General features: G+C 46.3%; 1 protein-coding gene across 6 annotated transcripts in view; it reads right to left on the bottom strand.

Annotated features, from left to right (window-relative positions):
* garnl3 (GTPase activating Rap/RanGAP domain like 3) overlaps positions 1-17660 on the bottom strand; it is a 209267-nt gene that overhangs the window by 70035 nt on the left and 121572 nt on the right. For all 6 annotated transcript variants that reach the window (XM_064943218.1, XM_064943221.1, XM_064943215.1 and 3 more), the window contains exons 8-15: positions 14445-14471; positions 14146-14221; positions 13956-14054; positions 13564-13667; positions 11100-11208; positions 6730-6775; positions 6476-6582; positions 1286-1401 (exon numbers count right to left, since the gene is read on the bottom strand). In XM_064943218.1, the coding sequence (XP_064799290.1) occupies positions 1286-1401; positions 6476-6582; positions 6730-6775; positions 11100-11208; positions 13564-13667; positions 13956-14054; positions 14146-14221; positions 14445-14471 (684 nt within the window). The remainder of the gene's footprint in view (positions 1-1285; positions 1402-6475; positions 6583-6729; positions 6776-11099; positions 11209-13563; positions 13668-13955; positions 14055-14145; positions 14222-14444; positions 14472-17660) is intronic.

The raw sequence follows: 17660 nt of genomic DNA, 5'->3' as shown, positions 1-17660 counted from the left end.
GTGACAGGGTTGTACCAGGCTGGTTTAGGTAGGGTGTGACAGGGCTGTACCAGGCTGGGTTAGGTAGGGTGTGACAGGGTTGTACCAGGCTGGTTTAGGTAGGGTGTGACAGGGCTGTACCAGGCTGGGTTAGGTAGGGTGTGACAGGGTGTGACAGGGCTGTACCAGGCTGGGTTAGGTAGGGTGTGACAGGGTGTGACAGGGCTGTACCAGGCTGGGTTAGGTAGGGTGTGACGGGGCTGTACCAGGCTGGGTTAGGTAGGGTGTGACAGGGTGTGACAGGGCTGTACCAGGCTGGGTTAGGTAGGGTGTGACAGGGTGTGACAGGGCTGTACCAGGCTGGGTTAGGTAGGGTGTGACAGGGTGTGACAGGGCTGTACCAGGCTGGGTTAGGTAGGGTGTGACGGGGCTGTACCAGGCTGGGTTAGGTAGGGTGTGACAGGGTGTGACAGGGCTGTACCAGGCTGGGTTAGGTAGGGTGTGACGGGGCTGTACCAGGCTGGGTTAGGTAGGGTGTGACAGGGTGTGACAGGGCTGTACCAGGCTGGGTTAGGTAGGGTGTGACAGGTCTGTACCAGGCTGGGTTAGGTAGGGTGTGACAGGGTGTGACAGGGTTGTACCAGGCTGGGTTAGGTAGGGTGTGACAGGGCTGTACCAGGCTGGGTTAGGTAGGGTGTGACAGGGTTGTACCAGGCTGGGTTAGGTAGGGTGTGACAGGTCTGTACCAGGCTGGGTTAGGTAGTGTGTGACAGGGTTGTACCAGGCTGGGTTAGGTAGGGTGTGACAGGGCTGTACCAGGCTGGGTTAGGTAGGGTGTGACAGGGTTGTACCAGGCTGGGTTAGGTAGGGTGTGACAGGTCTGTACCAGGCTGGGTTAGGTAGTGTGTGACAGGGCTGTACCAGGCTGGTTTAGGTAGGGTGTGACAGGGTGTGACAGGGTGTGACAGGGTGTGACAGGGCTGTACCAGGCTGGGTTAGGTAGGGTGTGACAGGGTTGTACCAGGCTGGGTTAGGTAGGGTGTGACAGGGTTGTACCAGGCTGGGTTAGGTAGGGTGTGACAGGGTGTGACAGGGCTGGGTTAGGTAGGGTGTGACAGGGTGTGTCAGGGCTGTACCAGGCTGGGTTAGGTAGGGTGTGACAGGGTGTGACAGGGCTGTACCAGGCTGGGTTAGGTAGGGTGTGACAGGGTGTGACAGGGCTGTACCAGGCTGGGTTAGGTAGGGTGTGACAGGGTGTGACAGGGCTGTACCAGGCTGGGTTAGGTAGGGTGTGATGGGGCTGTACCTTGTGGAGGTCAGGGATGAGGTCTTGGTACAGGGAACGGATCAGCATGTCCAGGGTCCGCTGGCGCTTCTGGGCAAATGTGGGCGTCTCCAGGGTGGCCTTCTCTCCATTGATTACTAAAGGACAGCGGGGGGGGGTAGAGAGGGGGTGGGGTTATGGTGAGAACATACACAATCACACACTCATCCAAAGTGATCACCATAAAAAGCTGAAACGCCAGTAGAAGTCCACTTTTCGAGCTGAAAGATGATGGTCAGAGATTACCCATGATGTCGCACAATGATGTAAGTCAATATGTCATCATTTTAGTCAAAGTAGGATATATATTTGGGCCTAATTTCCCGCCTTCTCCAAACTTGAGCCAATGACGTGTCTTTTCCTATGAAATAGTGTAAATTATTTTTAGTTTCAGGGCTGGGTTTTATTTGAATGGTCACCCACCAGAAAGGCATTATTAATTAGAAACACCTTCAAAGTTTGCGAGTTGTGACTGAGCTGAGCAATATATATTGAACAAAAATACAAACGCAACATCTTACTGTATGATATTCATAGAAGGAAATCAATCAATTGTAATAATTCATTAGACCCTAATCTATGGATTTCACATGACTGGGCAGGGATGCAGACGATCCCGCAGGTGAAGAAGCTGGATGTGGAGGTCCTGTGCTGGTGTGGTTACATTAAAAAAGACATATACATATTTTACTTAACTAGGCAAGTCAGTTAAGAACAAACTCTGATTTTCAATGACAGCCTAGGAACAGTGGGTTGACTACCTCTTCAGGGGCAGAACAATAGGTTTGTACCTAGATTTAATTAGGCAACAGCTCTGGTGGACATTCCTGCAGGCAGCATGCCAATTGTACGCTCCCTCAAAACTTGAGACATCTGTGGCATTGTGTTGTGTGACAAAACTGCACATTTTAGATTTGCCTTTAATTGTCCCCAGCACAAGGTGCACCTGTGAATTGATCATGCTGTTTAATCAGCTTCTTAATAAGTCACAGCTTTCAGGTGGATGGATTATCTTGGCAACGCTCACTAAAAGGAATGCAAACAAATTTGTGCAGAACATTTGAGAGAAATAAGCTTTGTGTGAGTATCCAAAATGTCTGGGATCTTTTATTTCAGCTCATGAAACATTTTGGAGTTATATTTTTGCTCAGTATAATACACTGCTCAAAAAAGGGAACACTTAAACAACACAATATAACTCCAAGTCAATCACACTTCTGTGAAATCAAACTGTCCACTTAGGAAGCAACATTGACAATAAATTTCACATGCTGTTGTGCAAATGGAATAGACCACAGGTGGAAATTTTAGGCAATTAAGCAAGACACCCCCAATAAAGGAGTGGTTCTGCAGGTGGTAACCACAGACCACTTCTCAGTTCCTATGCTTCCTGGCTGATGTTTTGGTCACTTTTGAATGCTGGCGGTGCTTTCACTCGAGTGGTAGCATGAGATGGAGTCTACAACCCACACAAGTGGCTCAGGTAGTGCAGCTCATACAGGATGGCACATCAATGCGAGATGTGGCAAGAAGGTTTGCTGTGCCTGTCAGCGTAGTGTCCAGAGCATGGAGGCGCTACCACGAGACAGGCCAGTACATCAGGCGACGTGGAGGAGGCCGTAGGAGGGCAACAACCCAGCAGCAGGACCGCTACCTCCGCCTTTGTGCAAGGAGGAGCAGGAGGAGCACTGCCAGAGCCCTGCAAAATGACCTCCAGCAGGCCACACATGTGCATGTGTCTGCTCAAATGGTCAGAAACAGACTCCATGAGGGTGGTATGAGGGCCCCACGTCCACAGGTGGGGGTTGTGCTGACAGCCCAACACCGTGCAGGACATTTGGCATTTGCCAGTGAACACCAAGATTGGCAAATTCGCCACTGGTGCCCTGTGCTCTTCACAGATGAAAGCAGGTTCACACTGAGCACATGTGACAGACGTGACAGAGTCTGGAGACGCCGTGGAGAACGTTCTGCTGCCTGCAACATCCTCCAGCATGACCGGTTTGGTGGTGGGTCAGTCATGGTGTGGTGTGGCATTTCTTCGGGGAGCCGCACAGCCCTCCATGTGCTCGCCAGAGGTAGCCTGCCATTAGGTACCGAGATGAGATCCTCAGACCCCTTGTGAGACCATATGCTGGTGAGGTTGGCCCTAGGTTCCTCCAAGACAATGCTAGACCTCATGTGGCTGGAGTGTGTCAGCAGTTCCTGCAAGAGGAAGGCATTGATGCTATGGACTGGCCCGCCCGTTCCCCAGACCTGAATCCAATTGAGCACATCTGGGACATCATGTCTCGCTCCATCCACCAACGCCACGTTGCACCACAGACTGTCCAGGAGTTGGCGGATGCTTTAGTCCAGGTCTGGGAGGAGATCCCTCAGGAGACCATCCGCCACCTCATCAGGAGCATGCCAAGGCATTGTAGGGAGGTCATACAGGCACGTGGAGGCCACACACACTACTGAGCCTCATTTAGACTTGTTTTAAGGACATTACATCAAAGTTGGATCAGCCTGTAGTGTAGTTTTCCACTTTAATTTTGAGTGTGACTCCAAATTCAGACCTCCATGGGTTGATACATTTGATTTCCATTGATCATTTTTGTGTGATTTTGTTGTCAGCACATTCAACTATGTAAAGAAAAAAAGTATTTAATAAGAATATTTCATTCATTCAGATCTAGGATGTGTTATTTTAGTGTTCCCTTTATTTTTTTGAGCAGTGTAGATCATCTTTGGCTACAACAAAGATGATGGATAAATCAAGATATTTCACTGGTCTACTTAACGAGGTGTGTCTCCCATAGACACCATTGCAATAGCAGCTGTGTCTGGTCTACTTAAATCAATTACTTTTAATGAACGAGAAAAAAGCTGAGTTGGGTGTCTCGCTTCCTCTTCCGACTCTTTGCTCTTTAATAATTTTCGACCATTCCATTGATCCAAAATAATTTTAGATAATGGATTGATATACTACATGACCCTTCAAATGAGTGGATTCTATTTCAGACACACCCGTTGCTGACAGGTGTATAAAATCAAGCACACAGCCATGCAATCTCCATAGACAAACACTGGCAGTCGAATGGCCCTACAGAAAAGCTCAGTGACTTTCAAAATGGCACTGTCAAAGGATGCCACCTTTCCAACTAGTCAGTTCGTCAAATTTCTGCCCTGCTCGAGCTGCCCTGGTCAACTGTATGTGCTGTTATTGTGAAGTGGAGACGTCTAGGAGCAACAACGACTCAGCTGCGAAGTGGTAGGCCACACAAGCTCACAGAACTGGACTGACAAATTCTGAAGTGCGTAGATCGTAAAAATCGTCTGTCCTCGGTTGCAACACTCACTATTGAGTTCCAAACTGCCTCTAGAAGCAACGTCAGCACAATAACTGTTCATCGGGAGCTTCATGAAATGGGTTTCCATGGCCGAGCAGCCGCACACAAGCCTAAGATCACTGTGAGCAATGCCAAGCGTCAGCTAGAGTGGTGTAAAGCGCGATTGTATTGGATTTCTGGAGCAGTGGAAACGAGTTCTCTGGAGTGATGAATCACGCTTAACAGTCTGGCAGTCCGACAGACTGGGTTTGGCAGATGCCAGGAGAATGTTACCTGCCCCAATGCATGGTGGAGGAGGAATAATGGTCTGGGGCTGTTTTTCATGGTTTCCGACTAGGCCCCTTAGTACCAGTGAATGGAAATCTTAACGCTACTGCATAAAATTATATTGTAGACGATTCTGTGCTACCAACTTTGTGGCAACAATTTGGGGAAGGCCCTTTCCTGTTTCAGCATGACAATGCCCCCGTGCACAAAGCGAGGTCCACACAGAAACGGTTTGTCGAGATTGGTGTGGAAGAACCCGACTGGCCTGCACAGAGCCCTGACCTCAACCACATCGAACACCTTTGTGATGAATTAGAACGCTGACTGCAAGCCTAGGCCTAATTGCCCAACATCAGCGCCTGCCCCAAGTCCCAGCAGCAATGTTCCAACATCTAGTGGAAAGCCTTCCCAGTTTCTCTGTTTATCTTATATGCTTAGTCACTTTAACTATACATTCATGTACATACTACATGTACATTGGCTAACCGGGCAATCTGCATTGAGTCCCGCCACCCACCAACCCCTCTTTTACGCTACTGCTACTCTCTGTTTATCATATATGCACAGTCACTTTGACTAACAGGTGTCTGTATAAAGCCTTGCTACTCTTATTTCAAATGTCTTTCTACTGGTGTTTTATATCTTTACACACACACACACACACACACACACACACACACACACACACACACACACACACACACACACACACACACACACACACACACACACACACACACACACACACACACACACACACACACACACACACACTTTTTTTGGCACCATTGGTTAGAGCCTGTAAGTAAACATTTCACTGTAAGGTTAACACCTGTTGTATTCGGCGCACGTGAGACAAATAAACCTTGATTTGATTTGAAGAGTGTAGGCTGTTATAGCAGCAAAGGGGGGACCAACTCTAGACTAATGCCCATGATTTTGGAATCAGACGTTGGACGAGCAGGTGTTCACATACTATTTGTTGTTATTCCTCTGCCCCACGTGGAAATCCCCACAACATTTCCACCCCTCATTCCTGATATGTATTAGCAGCGTGCGTCATTCTTCGAGGTGGAACCTAAACAAGACTTTCCGTTCTCGGACAGGAAAGACTCTAAATAGGTGGGGCAACTCTGTGGTGGGCCTTGAAGAAAGCCTAGAACAACAACCATCCAGACTTCTAACTCCACTCAACGACTATTTTGGTCACACATATCTACTTAGAGGCCTATACAAAGGAGGGGGTCGCTTTTATTCACATTTTATGTGTGACATTATCTTAAAACAAATAGTAGAGGTGTAACAGTAGAACTGTAAACAGTAGAGGTGTAACAGTAGAACTGTAAACAGTAGAGACTTAAACAGTAGAACTATAAACAGATGTTTAAACACCTTAGAGGTGTAAACAGAAAAGGTCTAAACCTTAGAGGTGTAAACAGAAGAGATCTAAACCTTAGAGGTGTAAACAGAAGAGGTCTAAACCTTAGAGGTGTAAACAGAAGAGGTCTAAACCTTAGAGGTGTAAACAGAAGAGGTGTAAACAGTTTGGAGAGTAAGTCCAGGGTCTTACGTTTGACTAACAAAAAGTCCCTGAATTCTTGGTGGTCTGTAAACACAGGTGGTGAGGGGAGGGGAGGTCCGAACAGCGGCACACTCTCCTCAGAGAAAATCTTCAACCTAGAACACACAAAACCCTGTTATTGTTTTTCACACACATACACTCACAGGAACACAGAGGTCATGAGTCAATACAATACCATGGAATACATGAACACTGAATAAAACACATAACTGAAACAAAAATGAAACTAAACCCCTACATACCTGTAACTGTCATTCTGACTGTTGTATCTAACTAATGCAAAAATATCTGGCAGTAAAATGAAGGAAGTAACATGAACTCCCAACACTCAATACATGATTCCCAGTGGCGACCCATCATCAAGGGCATGTGTATATACAGTACCAGTCATACGTTTGGACACACCTTCTCATTCAAGGGTTTTTCTTTATTTTTTTACTATTTTCTGCATTGTAGAATAATAGTGAAAACATCAAAATGATGAAATAACACATATGGAATCATGTAATAACCAAAAAAGGGTTAAACAATCTAAATATAATTTATATTCTTCAAAGTAGCCACTCTTTGCCTTGATGACAGCTTTGCACACTCTTGGCATTCTCTCAACCAGCTTAATGCATTTAAATTAACAGGTGTGCCTTGCTAAAAGTTCATTTGTGGAATTTCGTTCCTTCTTGATACATTTGAGCCAATCCGTTATGTTGTGACAAGGTAGAGGTGGTATACAGAAGATGGCCCTATTTGGTAAAAGACAAAGTCCATATTATGGCAAGAACAGCTCAAATAATCAAAGAGAAACAACAGTCCATCATTACTTTAAGACCTCTACGGGGCGGCAGGGTAGCCTAGTAGTTAGAGAGTTGGACTAGTAACCGAAGGTTTACAGAGTTACCTCTGCTGTAGAGGATACGTTCATTAGAGTTACCAGCCTCAGAAATTGCAGCTCAAATAAATGCTTCACAGAGTTCAAGTAACAGACACATCTCAACTGTTCAGAGGAGACTGTGTGAATCAGGCCTTCATGGTTGAATTGCTGCAAAGAAACCACTACTAAAGGACACCAATAAGAAGAAGAGACTTGCTTGGGCCAAGAAACACGAGCAATAGACATTAAACCGGTGGAAATCTGTCCTTTGGTCTGATGAGTCCAAATTTGAGATTTTTGGTTCCAACCTCTGTGTCTTTGTGAGACGCAGAGTAGGTGAACGGATGATCTCCGCATGTGTGGTTCTCCATGAAGCACGGAGGAGGTGAGATGTTATGGGGGTGCTTTTCTGGTGACACTGGGTTTAAGGGGTTCTTTTCCATGCTTAAAATGATAAACATTCACATGCAACACCAAGGGCCAGAAAAGGTTGAAGCTTCGACCTGAAGATCGCTGACGTCATTACTCAACCTTCGCAGTTGTCTTGAAAGCACCATAAATTCAGAGAATGCCAGACTTTGATGACAAAGTTTGATGAGGGACACAAGGACCGTCCTGTCACCTTCCTGTTCAAGTGGGCACAGCATAACAAGGTGAGTTCAAAAATGTAGTGTATGCTGCTGCATAAATGATGTAACATGTCAGGGAGATATGTTACTGTAGATAAGAGAGCAATACTAAGCGTATGTTGTGTAGTAATATGTCAGGGAGATATGTATACTGTAGCTAAGACAGTAATACTAAGTGTGTGTTGTGTAGTAATATGTCAGTGAGATATGCATACTGTAGCCAAGACAGTAATACTAAGTGTATGTTGTGTAGTAATATGTCAGGGAGATATGTATACTGTAGCTAAGAGAGTAATACTAAGTGCATGTTGTGTAGTAATATGTCAGGGAGATATGTATACTGTAGCTAAGAGAGTAATACTAAGTGTATGTTGTGTAGTAATATGTCAGGGAGATATGTATACTGTAGCTAAGACAGTAATACTAAATGTATGTTGTGTAGTAATATGTCAGGGAGATATGTATACTGTAGCTAAGACAGTAATACTAAGTGTATGTTGTGTAGTAATATGTCAGGGAGATATGTATACTGTAGCTAAGACAGTAATACTAAGTGTATGTTGTGTAGTAATATGTCAGGGAGATATGTATACTGTAGCTAAGACAGTAATACTAAGTGTATGTTGTGTAGTAATATGTCAGGGAGATATGTATACTGTAGCTAAGACAGTAATACTAAGTGTATGTTGTGTAGTAATATGTTAGTAGCCCATGTGATTCACCCTGATATTTTGGTCCCTTTCCCCTCATAACTTAGCCTACTGTTCTGACTTGGTTGTGCCTATAGCCTGTTTTAGAGAAATGTCATCATATAATATTGTAAGAGCTTTCATTGTCTGCTTATATGCCCCCTTTATTTATCCTACAGTTCTGACTTGGTGTACAGGGAGAATACTGCAAGAACGACCAATGTTCTGAATTCTGTCGCTGTACATTTCAAAAGTGCTGAACAAGTAGATATATTGGCTACGTCCCTCTTAACTCGCTCATTAATGTCTTAATCAAATTACAGATTGCCTGTTATCCGCTCATCGTTCCCTTATGCCATAGTTTGTACATCTCAATTGGCAGTACAAACCACAGTTGTTTAAGCAAGTCAGCCATATCAGCTATGTTTAAAAAAAAGGCAGTAAACGAGACTGAAATAATTGTTTTGCTGCCAGACAAGGCTACGCTGATAGCCAGGTGTAGCGGTGGTAAGGATTCACTCCATGATGCTGAAAATAAAGCTCTGCTGTGTTGTGTGTTGTCGATTTGCTGGCTTGCATCTTTAAAAAAATGTGGGAGTTTGGCTCACCAAGATTTACATGCTAAAAGCACAATTGAGGATTCAAAGAGATCTTCTGTTGAATCTGACAATTAATCTTAATGGTTGTACAGACGTCTCAAATAAAACTGTGAAGGACCTCGGCGTTACTCTGGACCCTGATCTCTCTTTTGAAGAACATATCAAGACTGTTTCAAGGACAGCTTTTTTTCCATCTACGTAACATTGCAAAAATCAGAAACTTTCTGTCCAAAAATGATGCAGAAAAATGAATCCATGCTTTTGTCACTTCTAGATTAGACTACTGCAATGCTTTACTTTCCGGCTACCCGGATAAAGCACTAAATAAACTTCAGTTAGTGCTAAATACGGCTGCTAGAATCCTGACGAGAACCCCAAAAGTTGATCATATTACTCCAGTGCTAGCCTCCCTACACTGGCTTCCTGTCAAGGCAAGGGCTGATTTCAAGGTTTTACTGCTAACCTACAAAGCATTACATGGGCTTGCTCCTACCTATCTCTCTGATTTGGTCCTGCTGTACATACCTACATGTACGCTACGGTCACAAGATGCAGGCCTCCTAATTGTCCCTAGAATTTCTAAGCAAACAGCTGGAGGCTTTCTCCTATAGAGCTCCATTTTTATGGAATGGTCTGCCTACCCATGTGAGAGACGCAAACTCGGTCTCAACGTTTAAGTCTTTACTGAAGACTCATCTCTTCAGTGGGTCATATGATTGAGTGAAGTCTGGCCCAGGAGTGTGAAGGTGAACGGAAAGGCTCTGGAGCAACGAACCACTTACTAGGGCTCTTTCATACCGTCCCTAGGAGGGGTGCATCACTTGAGTGGGTTGAGTCACCGATGTGATCTTCCTGTCTGGGTTGGCGCCCCCCTTTGGGTTGTGCCGTGGCGGAGAACTTTGTGGGCTATACTCGGCCTTGTCTCAGGATGGTAAGTTGGTGGTTGAAGATATCCCTCTAGTGGTGTGGGGGCTGTGCTTTGGCAAAGTGGGTGGGGTTATATCCTTCCTGTTTGGCCCTGTCCGGGGGTGTCCTCGGATGGAGCCACAGTGTCTCCTGACCCCTCCTGTCTCAGCCTCCAGTATTTATGCTGCAGTAGTTTATGTGTTGGGGGGCTAGGGTCAGTTTGTTATATCTGGAGTACTTCTCCTGTCCTATCCGGTGTCCTGTGTGAATTTAAGTATGCTCTCTCTAATTCTCTCTTTCTTTCTTTCTCTCTCTCAGAGGACCTGAGCCCTAGGACCATGCCTCAGGACTACCTGACATGATGACTCCTTGCTGTCCCCAGTCCACCTGGCCGTGCTGCTGCTCCAGTTTCAACTGTTCTGCCTGTGATTATTATTATTTGACCATGCTGGTCATTTATGAACATTTGAACATCTTGGCCATGTTCTGTTACAATCTCCACCCGACACAGCCAGAAGAGGACTGGCCACCCCTCATAGCCTGGTTCCTCTCTAGGTTTCTTCCTAGGTTTTGGCCTTTCTAGGGAGTTGTTCCTAGCCACCGTGCTTCTACACCTGCATTGCTTTCTGTTTGGGGTTTTAGGCTGGGTTTCTGTACAGCACTTTGAGATATCAGCTGATGTACGAAGGGCTATATGAATACATTTGATTTGATCATTTAACAGGTTGCGCCTGCAAAAAGTAGATCTGGTCACAACTTTTCATGCATGCAGATAGTAAAAGAAATAGCTATGTTGTTTACTTTCGCCTTGCATAGCTTATTGACACTGGCAGGGGGTACAGGCGATAATGTCCATGGCATTGTGAACGTCAGGGATGACCATTTCCTGGTTGTGCTTGATTGGCCATAAAGGAAGGATACGTGTGAAATGGGATCGGATCATGGAGGGTTTAAATGACGGAGACGCGTCCTCTCCCTCCTGGAACACTATGGTGACGATGTCATTCCCAATGTGTCTTTTCCTCTCTACCTGAAGAGAGAGAGAGAGAGAGAGAGAGAGAGAGAGAGAGAGAGAGAGAGAGAGAGAGAGAGAGATTCAGAGAGAGAGAGAGAGAGAGAGAGAGAGATTCAGAGAGAGGGAGAGAGATTCAGAGAGAGAGAGAGATTTAGAGAGAGGGAGAGAGATTTAGAGAGAGGGAGAGAGATTCAGAGAGAGGGAGAGAGATTCAGAGAGAGAGAGAGAGAGATTTAGAGAGAGAGAGAAAAGAAAATGAGACGTCATACAATAAACAAGTTAAATAAGTGCTGAATGACATCTTATTGAGTCAGGCCACACACACACACACACACACACACACACACACACACACACACACACACACACACACACACACACACACACACACACACACACACACACACACACACACACACACACACACACACACACACACACACACACACACACACACACACTCCAGTCACACACACTCCAAACAGTAGCAAGTGGTAGCATTGTCTGACACGAAGTCACGAAGAGCCTTTTAGGTCGTAAGGTACAAATGTTTTAGTGTAGAATGTCAATACTTTGTTTCTTATTTCTCAATAGAGGTATCTTATCTGACTCGTTTAGGTGTGTGTGTACGCCTTTGTGTTTGTTTGCGTGCATCTGTGTGTATGTGTTTTTTCCTCGAGAGTAAGTGAATGGAGATTGAAAGACCAAGGACAAGAGAGTACTTCCTATTTCCTCTGCATCTCAACAACTCTGACCTTGAACAGATAAAAGACTAACTGAAAGGATATGACTGAACATCATTCTGTATGCTAGATAGTAAGAGTAACTGGAGATTAGCAATCTGATACAGAAGAGAAAGAGAGGGAGAGAGAGAGAGAGGGAGGGAGAGAGAGAGAGGGAGGTAGGGGGAGGGAGGGAGGGAGGGAGAGGGAGAGGGAGGGAGGGAGAGAGAGAGAGGGGGAGGGAGGGAGGGAGGGAGAGGGAGGGAGAGGGGAGGGAGGGAGGGAGGGAGGGAGGGGAGAGGAGGGAGGGAGGGGGGGAGGGAGGGAGGGAGGGAGGGAGGGAGGGGAGGGAGAGAGAGGGAGGGAGGAGAGGGAGAGGAGGGAGGGAGAGAGAGGGAGGGAGAGAGGGAGAGGAGAGAGAGGGAGAGGGAGGGAGGGAGGGAGGGAGGGAGGGAGGGAGGGAGGGAGGGAGGGGGAGAGAAGGAGGGAGGGAGGGGAGAGGGGAGGGAGGGAGGGAGAGGGAGAGAGGCCAGAGGTCAGGAGGGAGGGAGGGAGGGAGCTCTGGAGGGAGAGGAGGGAGGGAGAGGGACCCAGAGGAGGGAGGGCTCTGTAGCTCTGGAGGACTGAGAGGGAGGGAGGTTATGTAGAGCTCTGGAGGACTGAGGGGGAGGGAGGGAGGGAGGGACCCAGAGGGAGGGAGGGAGCTCTGTAGCTCTGGAGGACTGACCCAGAGGGAGGATGGTTAGGGAGGGAGGGACCCAGAGGGAGATGGTTATGAGGGAGGACTGACCCAGAGGGAGGGTTAGATATGTAACTCTGGAGGGAGGGAGGATGAGGGAGGAGGACTGGGGGAGGGATGGGCTCTGTAGGGAGGACTGAGAGGCTCTGAGAGAGAGAGAGGGAGAGAGAGGGAGAGAGAGAGAGAGAGAGAGAGAGAGAGAGAGAGAGAGGTTATGTAGGGAGGGAGAGAGAGAGAGAGAGACCCAGGGAGGGAGGGAGGGAGGGAGGGAGGAGGGAGGGAGGGAGGGAGGGAGGGAGGGGTTATGTATAGGAGGGGAGGGAGGGAGGGAGGGAGGGAGGGGGAGATAAAGAAGGAGGGAGGGTGAGATAAGCAGAGGGGAGAGAATAAAAAGAGAGAAAGAAGGGGGTTGAAAGGGTTACACGTGGGAGAGAGTGCCAGAGGTCAGAGGACTGACCCAGAGGGAGGATGGTTATATATAGCTCTGGAGCTCTGGAGGACTGACCCAGAGGGAGGGATGGTTATATATATAGCTCTGTAGCTCTGGAGGACTGACCCAGAGGGAGGATGGTTATGTATATAGCTCTGTAACTCTGGAGGACTGACCCAGAGGGAGACATGGTTATATACAGATATGTAACTCTGGAGGACTGACCCAGAGGGAGGATGGTTATGTATATAGCTCTGTAACTCTGGAGGACTGACCCAGAGGGAGACATGGTTATATACAGATATGTAACTCTGGAGGACTGACCCAGAGGGAGGATGGTTATGTATATAGCTCTGTAACTCTGGAGGACTAACCCAGAGGGAGGGATGGTTATATATAGCTCTGCAGCTCTGGAGGACTGACGCCATGTAAAGACAAAACAGGCACACACACACACACACTCATGAATGCACCCACACCTGCTGCTTGTTCTCCTTGGAGTAGGGTAGCATGGTGGAGACATGGAACATCAGCTCATGGCCCTGGTACACTGTGTAGATGGAATTCATTCCTGTAGTGTCATCTGGAGAGAGAGAGAGATAGAGAGGGGGAGGGGTTAGGGAGAGGAGGGTTGAGAAGGATAGAGCAGTGGGAGCAGAAGATGAAGGAGGGAAGAGTGTTAGAGAAAGAAAGAGAAAGAGTCATCTTAAAAGAGGGAATGTGAATGAAAGACATCTCCATGGTCTGTTGAAATGGAAAAACAATCATTAATAGCAGAACACATGGTGTATGTGTGTGTGTGTGTGTGTGTGTGTGTGTGTGTGTGTGTGTGTGTGTGTGTGTGTGTGTGTGTGTGTGGGTGGTGTCTTACTCTTGGTATCCAGCCCACCACGGTAGCCTGCCCAGCCCTGCAGGGAGATGGTGTCACCCAGGAGGTTGAGGAACTTATCGAAGCTCTGGCTCCCAGTCTCTGAAGGAACAGATGAGAGAGCAGAGGTCAAACTACATCTCATACGACATTGATACTTCAATACCTATTATTCACAATAATAATGACTTACCGTTGCTAAACATCTCGTCGTCTGTGAGCTGTCCATCTTTGGCATACAGGACACCGAATTTGAAGTTGACAGAACCCTGACAAATGATGAGACAGATATATTGTACATCTATAGGGCCACTATCCCCTAGTGTTAAATTATAACTTAACTTCTATAATTTGCCAAAACCAGAAAAACAACCACAACGGTAGACCACAACGGTAGAAAAGGAGGAAATCTCTAGTAAGACCATATGCTCAACACCAATATCTACTCTTTCCACTTCAATTATATTTATAACAGAATAGATAAATGAATACCTCTTGCTCCTCCAACACCAGTAGGTCCTATGAAGAGAAAAAACACCACAGTTATCATCAGTTGACCCTCCAATGACTCCGATAACTCCCAATGTCCAATGACTCCCAAATGACTCCCAATCTGTAATGACTCCCAGATCTGTTACAGTATAGGCCTGATACCATAGAAATAGAGTTAGAACACAACTGTTATATACAGATGTAGGCTCTTAATTTGACCTGTATTATCACAACAAAATAATCCTGCAGAAACAGGACTTGAAATTTTAGCCCATCATTTTGCTTGATTCGTTTTTACTACAGAAAAGCCAGAGACAGCGAGACACCTCGATGAGACCGTGCTGCCTGCCTGGCTGCCCCCGGACGTTCTCTCCCTGCTTGACCACCTCCTTTAGATGACCACTCAAGCCATGAACTTTCTAATGGCTGTCCATCTCATGATGTTGTGAGGTTTTTTTTCTTTTAAATTGCATGTTGCTCCATTGCGCTATGAGATGATTTTGTAAAGAATAGCACTATAAAAGTTGAATAAATTGTTATTGTTATTGCTCGTGGTTGGGCTATTAGCTGTCCAAAAGTAGGCTACATGAAGAGTGCAATACTGTTAATATAACCGTCTTTTAGTGCGTGTTTTCTGTGAATTTATGTAAATCACAAGGCTCATCTGCATTTCTAGACCTGCTTCCACCAGATGGCGCTATTATTCCTGGCACCGTCTGTCATCTGTCACTGTCATCTGTCATTTGTCACTCTTGTCTGTCATCTGTCACTGTCATCTGTCACTGTCATCTGTCACTGTCATATGTCACTGTCATATGTCACTGTCATCTGTCATCTGTCACTGTCATCTGTCACTGTCATCTGTCACTGTCATATGTCACTGTCATCTGTCATCTGTCACTGTCATCTGTCACTGTCATCTGTCACTGTCATCTGTCACTGGCGTCCTGCACAGCCGGTAATAGACGTGTTCCCCGGCGACCGGTTCATGCATAAAACATTCTCCATTCAGGCTGCAAAGACGTTGGATTCCTCTTTAACTTGATTGAATGGCCTGTTGGTGGAAAGAAACAGGCAAAATACACCTACTGTCGTAATAAAACATTATTTTCCACCACCATGCTAGAGTGGCTAATGCTACTTCCTGATGTTGTCAACAGACTCATGAGGTGTGCATCATCAGTAAGTTTTCAGCCAGGGGTAAACAACAGACTCATGAGGTGTGCACCATCAGTAAGTTTACAGCCAGGGATAAACAACAGACTCATGAGGTGTGCACCATCAGTAAGTTTTCAGCCAGGGGTAAACAACAGACTCATGAGGTGTGCACCATCAGTAAGTTTTCAGCCAGGGGTAAACAACAGACTCATGAGGTGTGCACCATCAGTAAGTTTTCAGCCAGGGGTAAACAACAGACTCATGAGGTGTGCACCATCAGTAAGTTTTCAGCCAGGGGTAAACAACAGACTCATGAGGTGTGCACCATCAGTAAGTTTTCAGCCAGGGGTAAACAACAGACTCATGAGGTGTGCACCATCAGTAAGTTTTCAGCCAGGGGTAAACAACAGACTCATGAGGTGTGCACCATCAGTAAGTTTTCAGCCAGGGGTAAACAACAGACTCATGAGGTGTGCACCATCAGTAAGTTTTCAGCCAGGGGTAAACAACAGACTCATGAGGTGTGCACCATCAGTAAGTTTTCAGCCAGGGGTAAACAACAGACTCATGAGGTGTGCACCATCAGTAAGTTTTCAGCCAGGGGTAAACAACAGACTCATGAGGTGTGCACCATCAGTAAGTTTTCAGCCAGGGGTAAACAACAGACTCATGAGGTGTGCACCATCAGTAAGTTTACAGCCAGGGGTAAACAACAGACTCATGAGGTGTGCACCATCAGTAAGTTTTCAGCCAGGGGTAAACAACAGACTCATGAGGTGTGCACCATCAGTAAGTTTACAGCCAGGGGTAAACAACAGACTCATGAGGTGTGCACCATCAGTAAGTTTTCAGCCAGGGATAAACAACAGACTCATGAGGTGTGCACCATCAGTAAGTTTACAGCCAGGGGTAAACAACAGACTCATGAGGTGTGCACCATCAGTAAGTTTACAGCCAGGGGTAAACAACAGACTCATGAGGTGTGCACCATCAGTAAGTTCTTTCTACCGACAGGCCTTTAAGTCGCGTTAAAAAGGAAACCAACGCCTTTGCAGCCAAAATTGAGGATGTTTTATGTATGAACCAGTTACCGGACGATAGTGGAAAATAATGTCTAATAGCGGCAGTCCAGGCTACTGCATTTGCTGTGATGCAGGAACAAACACAGCAAAAAAAGTGATCAAATGAAGATTCTACATCTGTTTCTTTCTTGCTGATACAGTGTGATCTCACCTTCTGTTTCTTTCTGGCTGATACAGTGTGATCTCACCTTCTGTATCTCTGTGGCTGACACAGTGTGATCTCACCTTCTGTTTCTCTCTGGCTGATACAGTGTGATCTCACCTTCTGTTTCTCTGTAGCTGACACAGTGTGATCTCACCTTCTGTTTCTCTGTAGCTGACACAGTGTGATCTCACCTTCTGTTTCTTTCTGGCTGACACAGTGTGATCTCACCTTCTGTATCTCTGTAGCTGACACAGTGTGATCTCACCTTTTGTTTCTCTCTGGCTGACACAGTGTGATTTCACCTTCTGTATCTCTGTGGCTGACACAGTGTGATCTCACCTTCTGTATCTCTGTAGCTGACACAGTGTGATCTCACCTTTTGTTTCTCTCTGGCTGACACAGTGTGATTTCACCTTCTGTATCTCTGTAGCTGACACAGTGTGATCTCACCTTTTGTTTCTCTCTGGCTGACACAGTGTGATTTCACCTTCTGTATCTCTGTAGCTGACACAGTGTGATCTCACCTTCTGTTTCTTTCTGGCTGATACAGTGTGATCTCACCTTCTGTATCTCTGTGGCTGACACAGTGTGATCTCACCTTCTGTTTCTCTCTGGCTGATACAGTGTGATCTCACCTTCTGTATCTCTGTAGCTGACACAGTGTGATCTCACCTTCTGTATCTCTGTGGCTGACACAGTGTGATCTCACCTTCTGTTTCTCTGTAGCTGACACAGTGTGATCTCATCTTCTGTTTCTCTCTGGCTGACACAGTGTGATCTCACCTTCTGTTTCTTTCTGGCTGATACAGTGTGATCTCACCTTCTGTATCT

Source organism: Oncorhynchus masou, chromosome 28 (assembly GCF_036934945.1).
Source record: "Oncorhynchus masou masou isolate Uvic2021 chromosome 28, UVic_Omas_1.1, whole genome shotgun sequence".
Taxonomy (NCBI): Eukaryota; Metazoa; Chordata; class Actinopteri; order Salmoniformes; family Salmonidae; genus Oncorhynchus; species Oncorhynchus masou.
The sequence above is the reverse complement of the archived record's forward strand: the minus strand, read 5'-3'. Positions and strand labels throughout refer to the sequence as shown.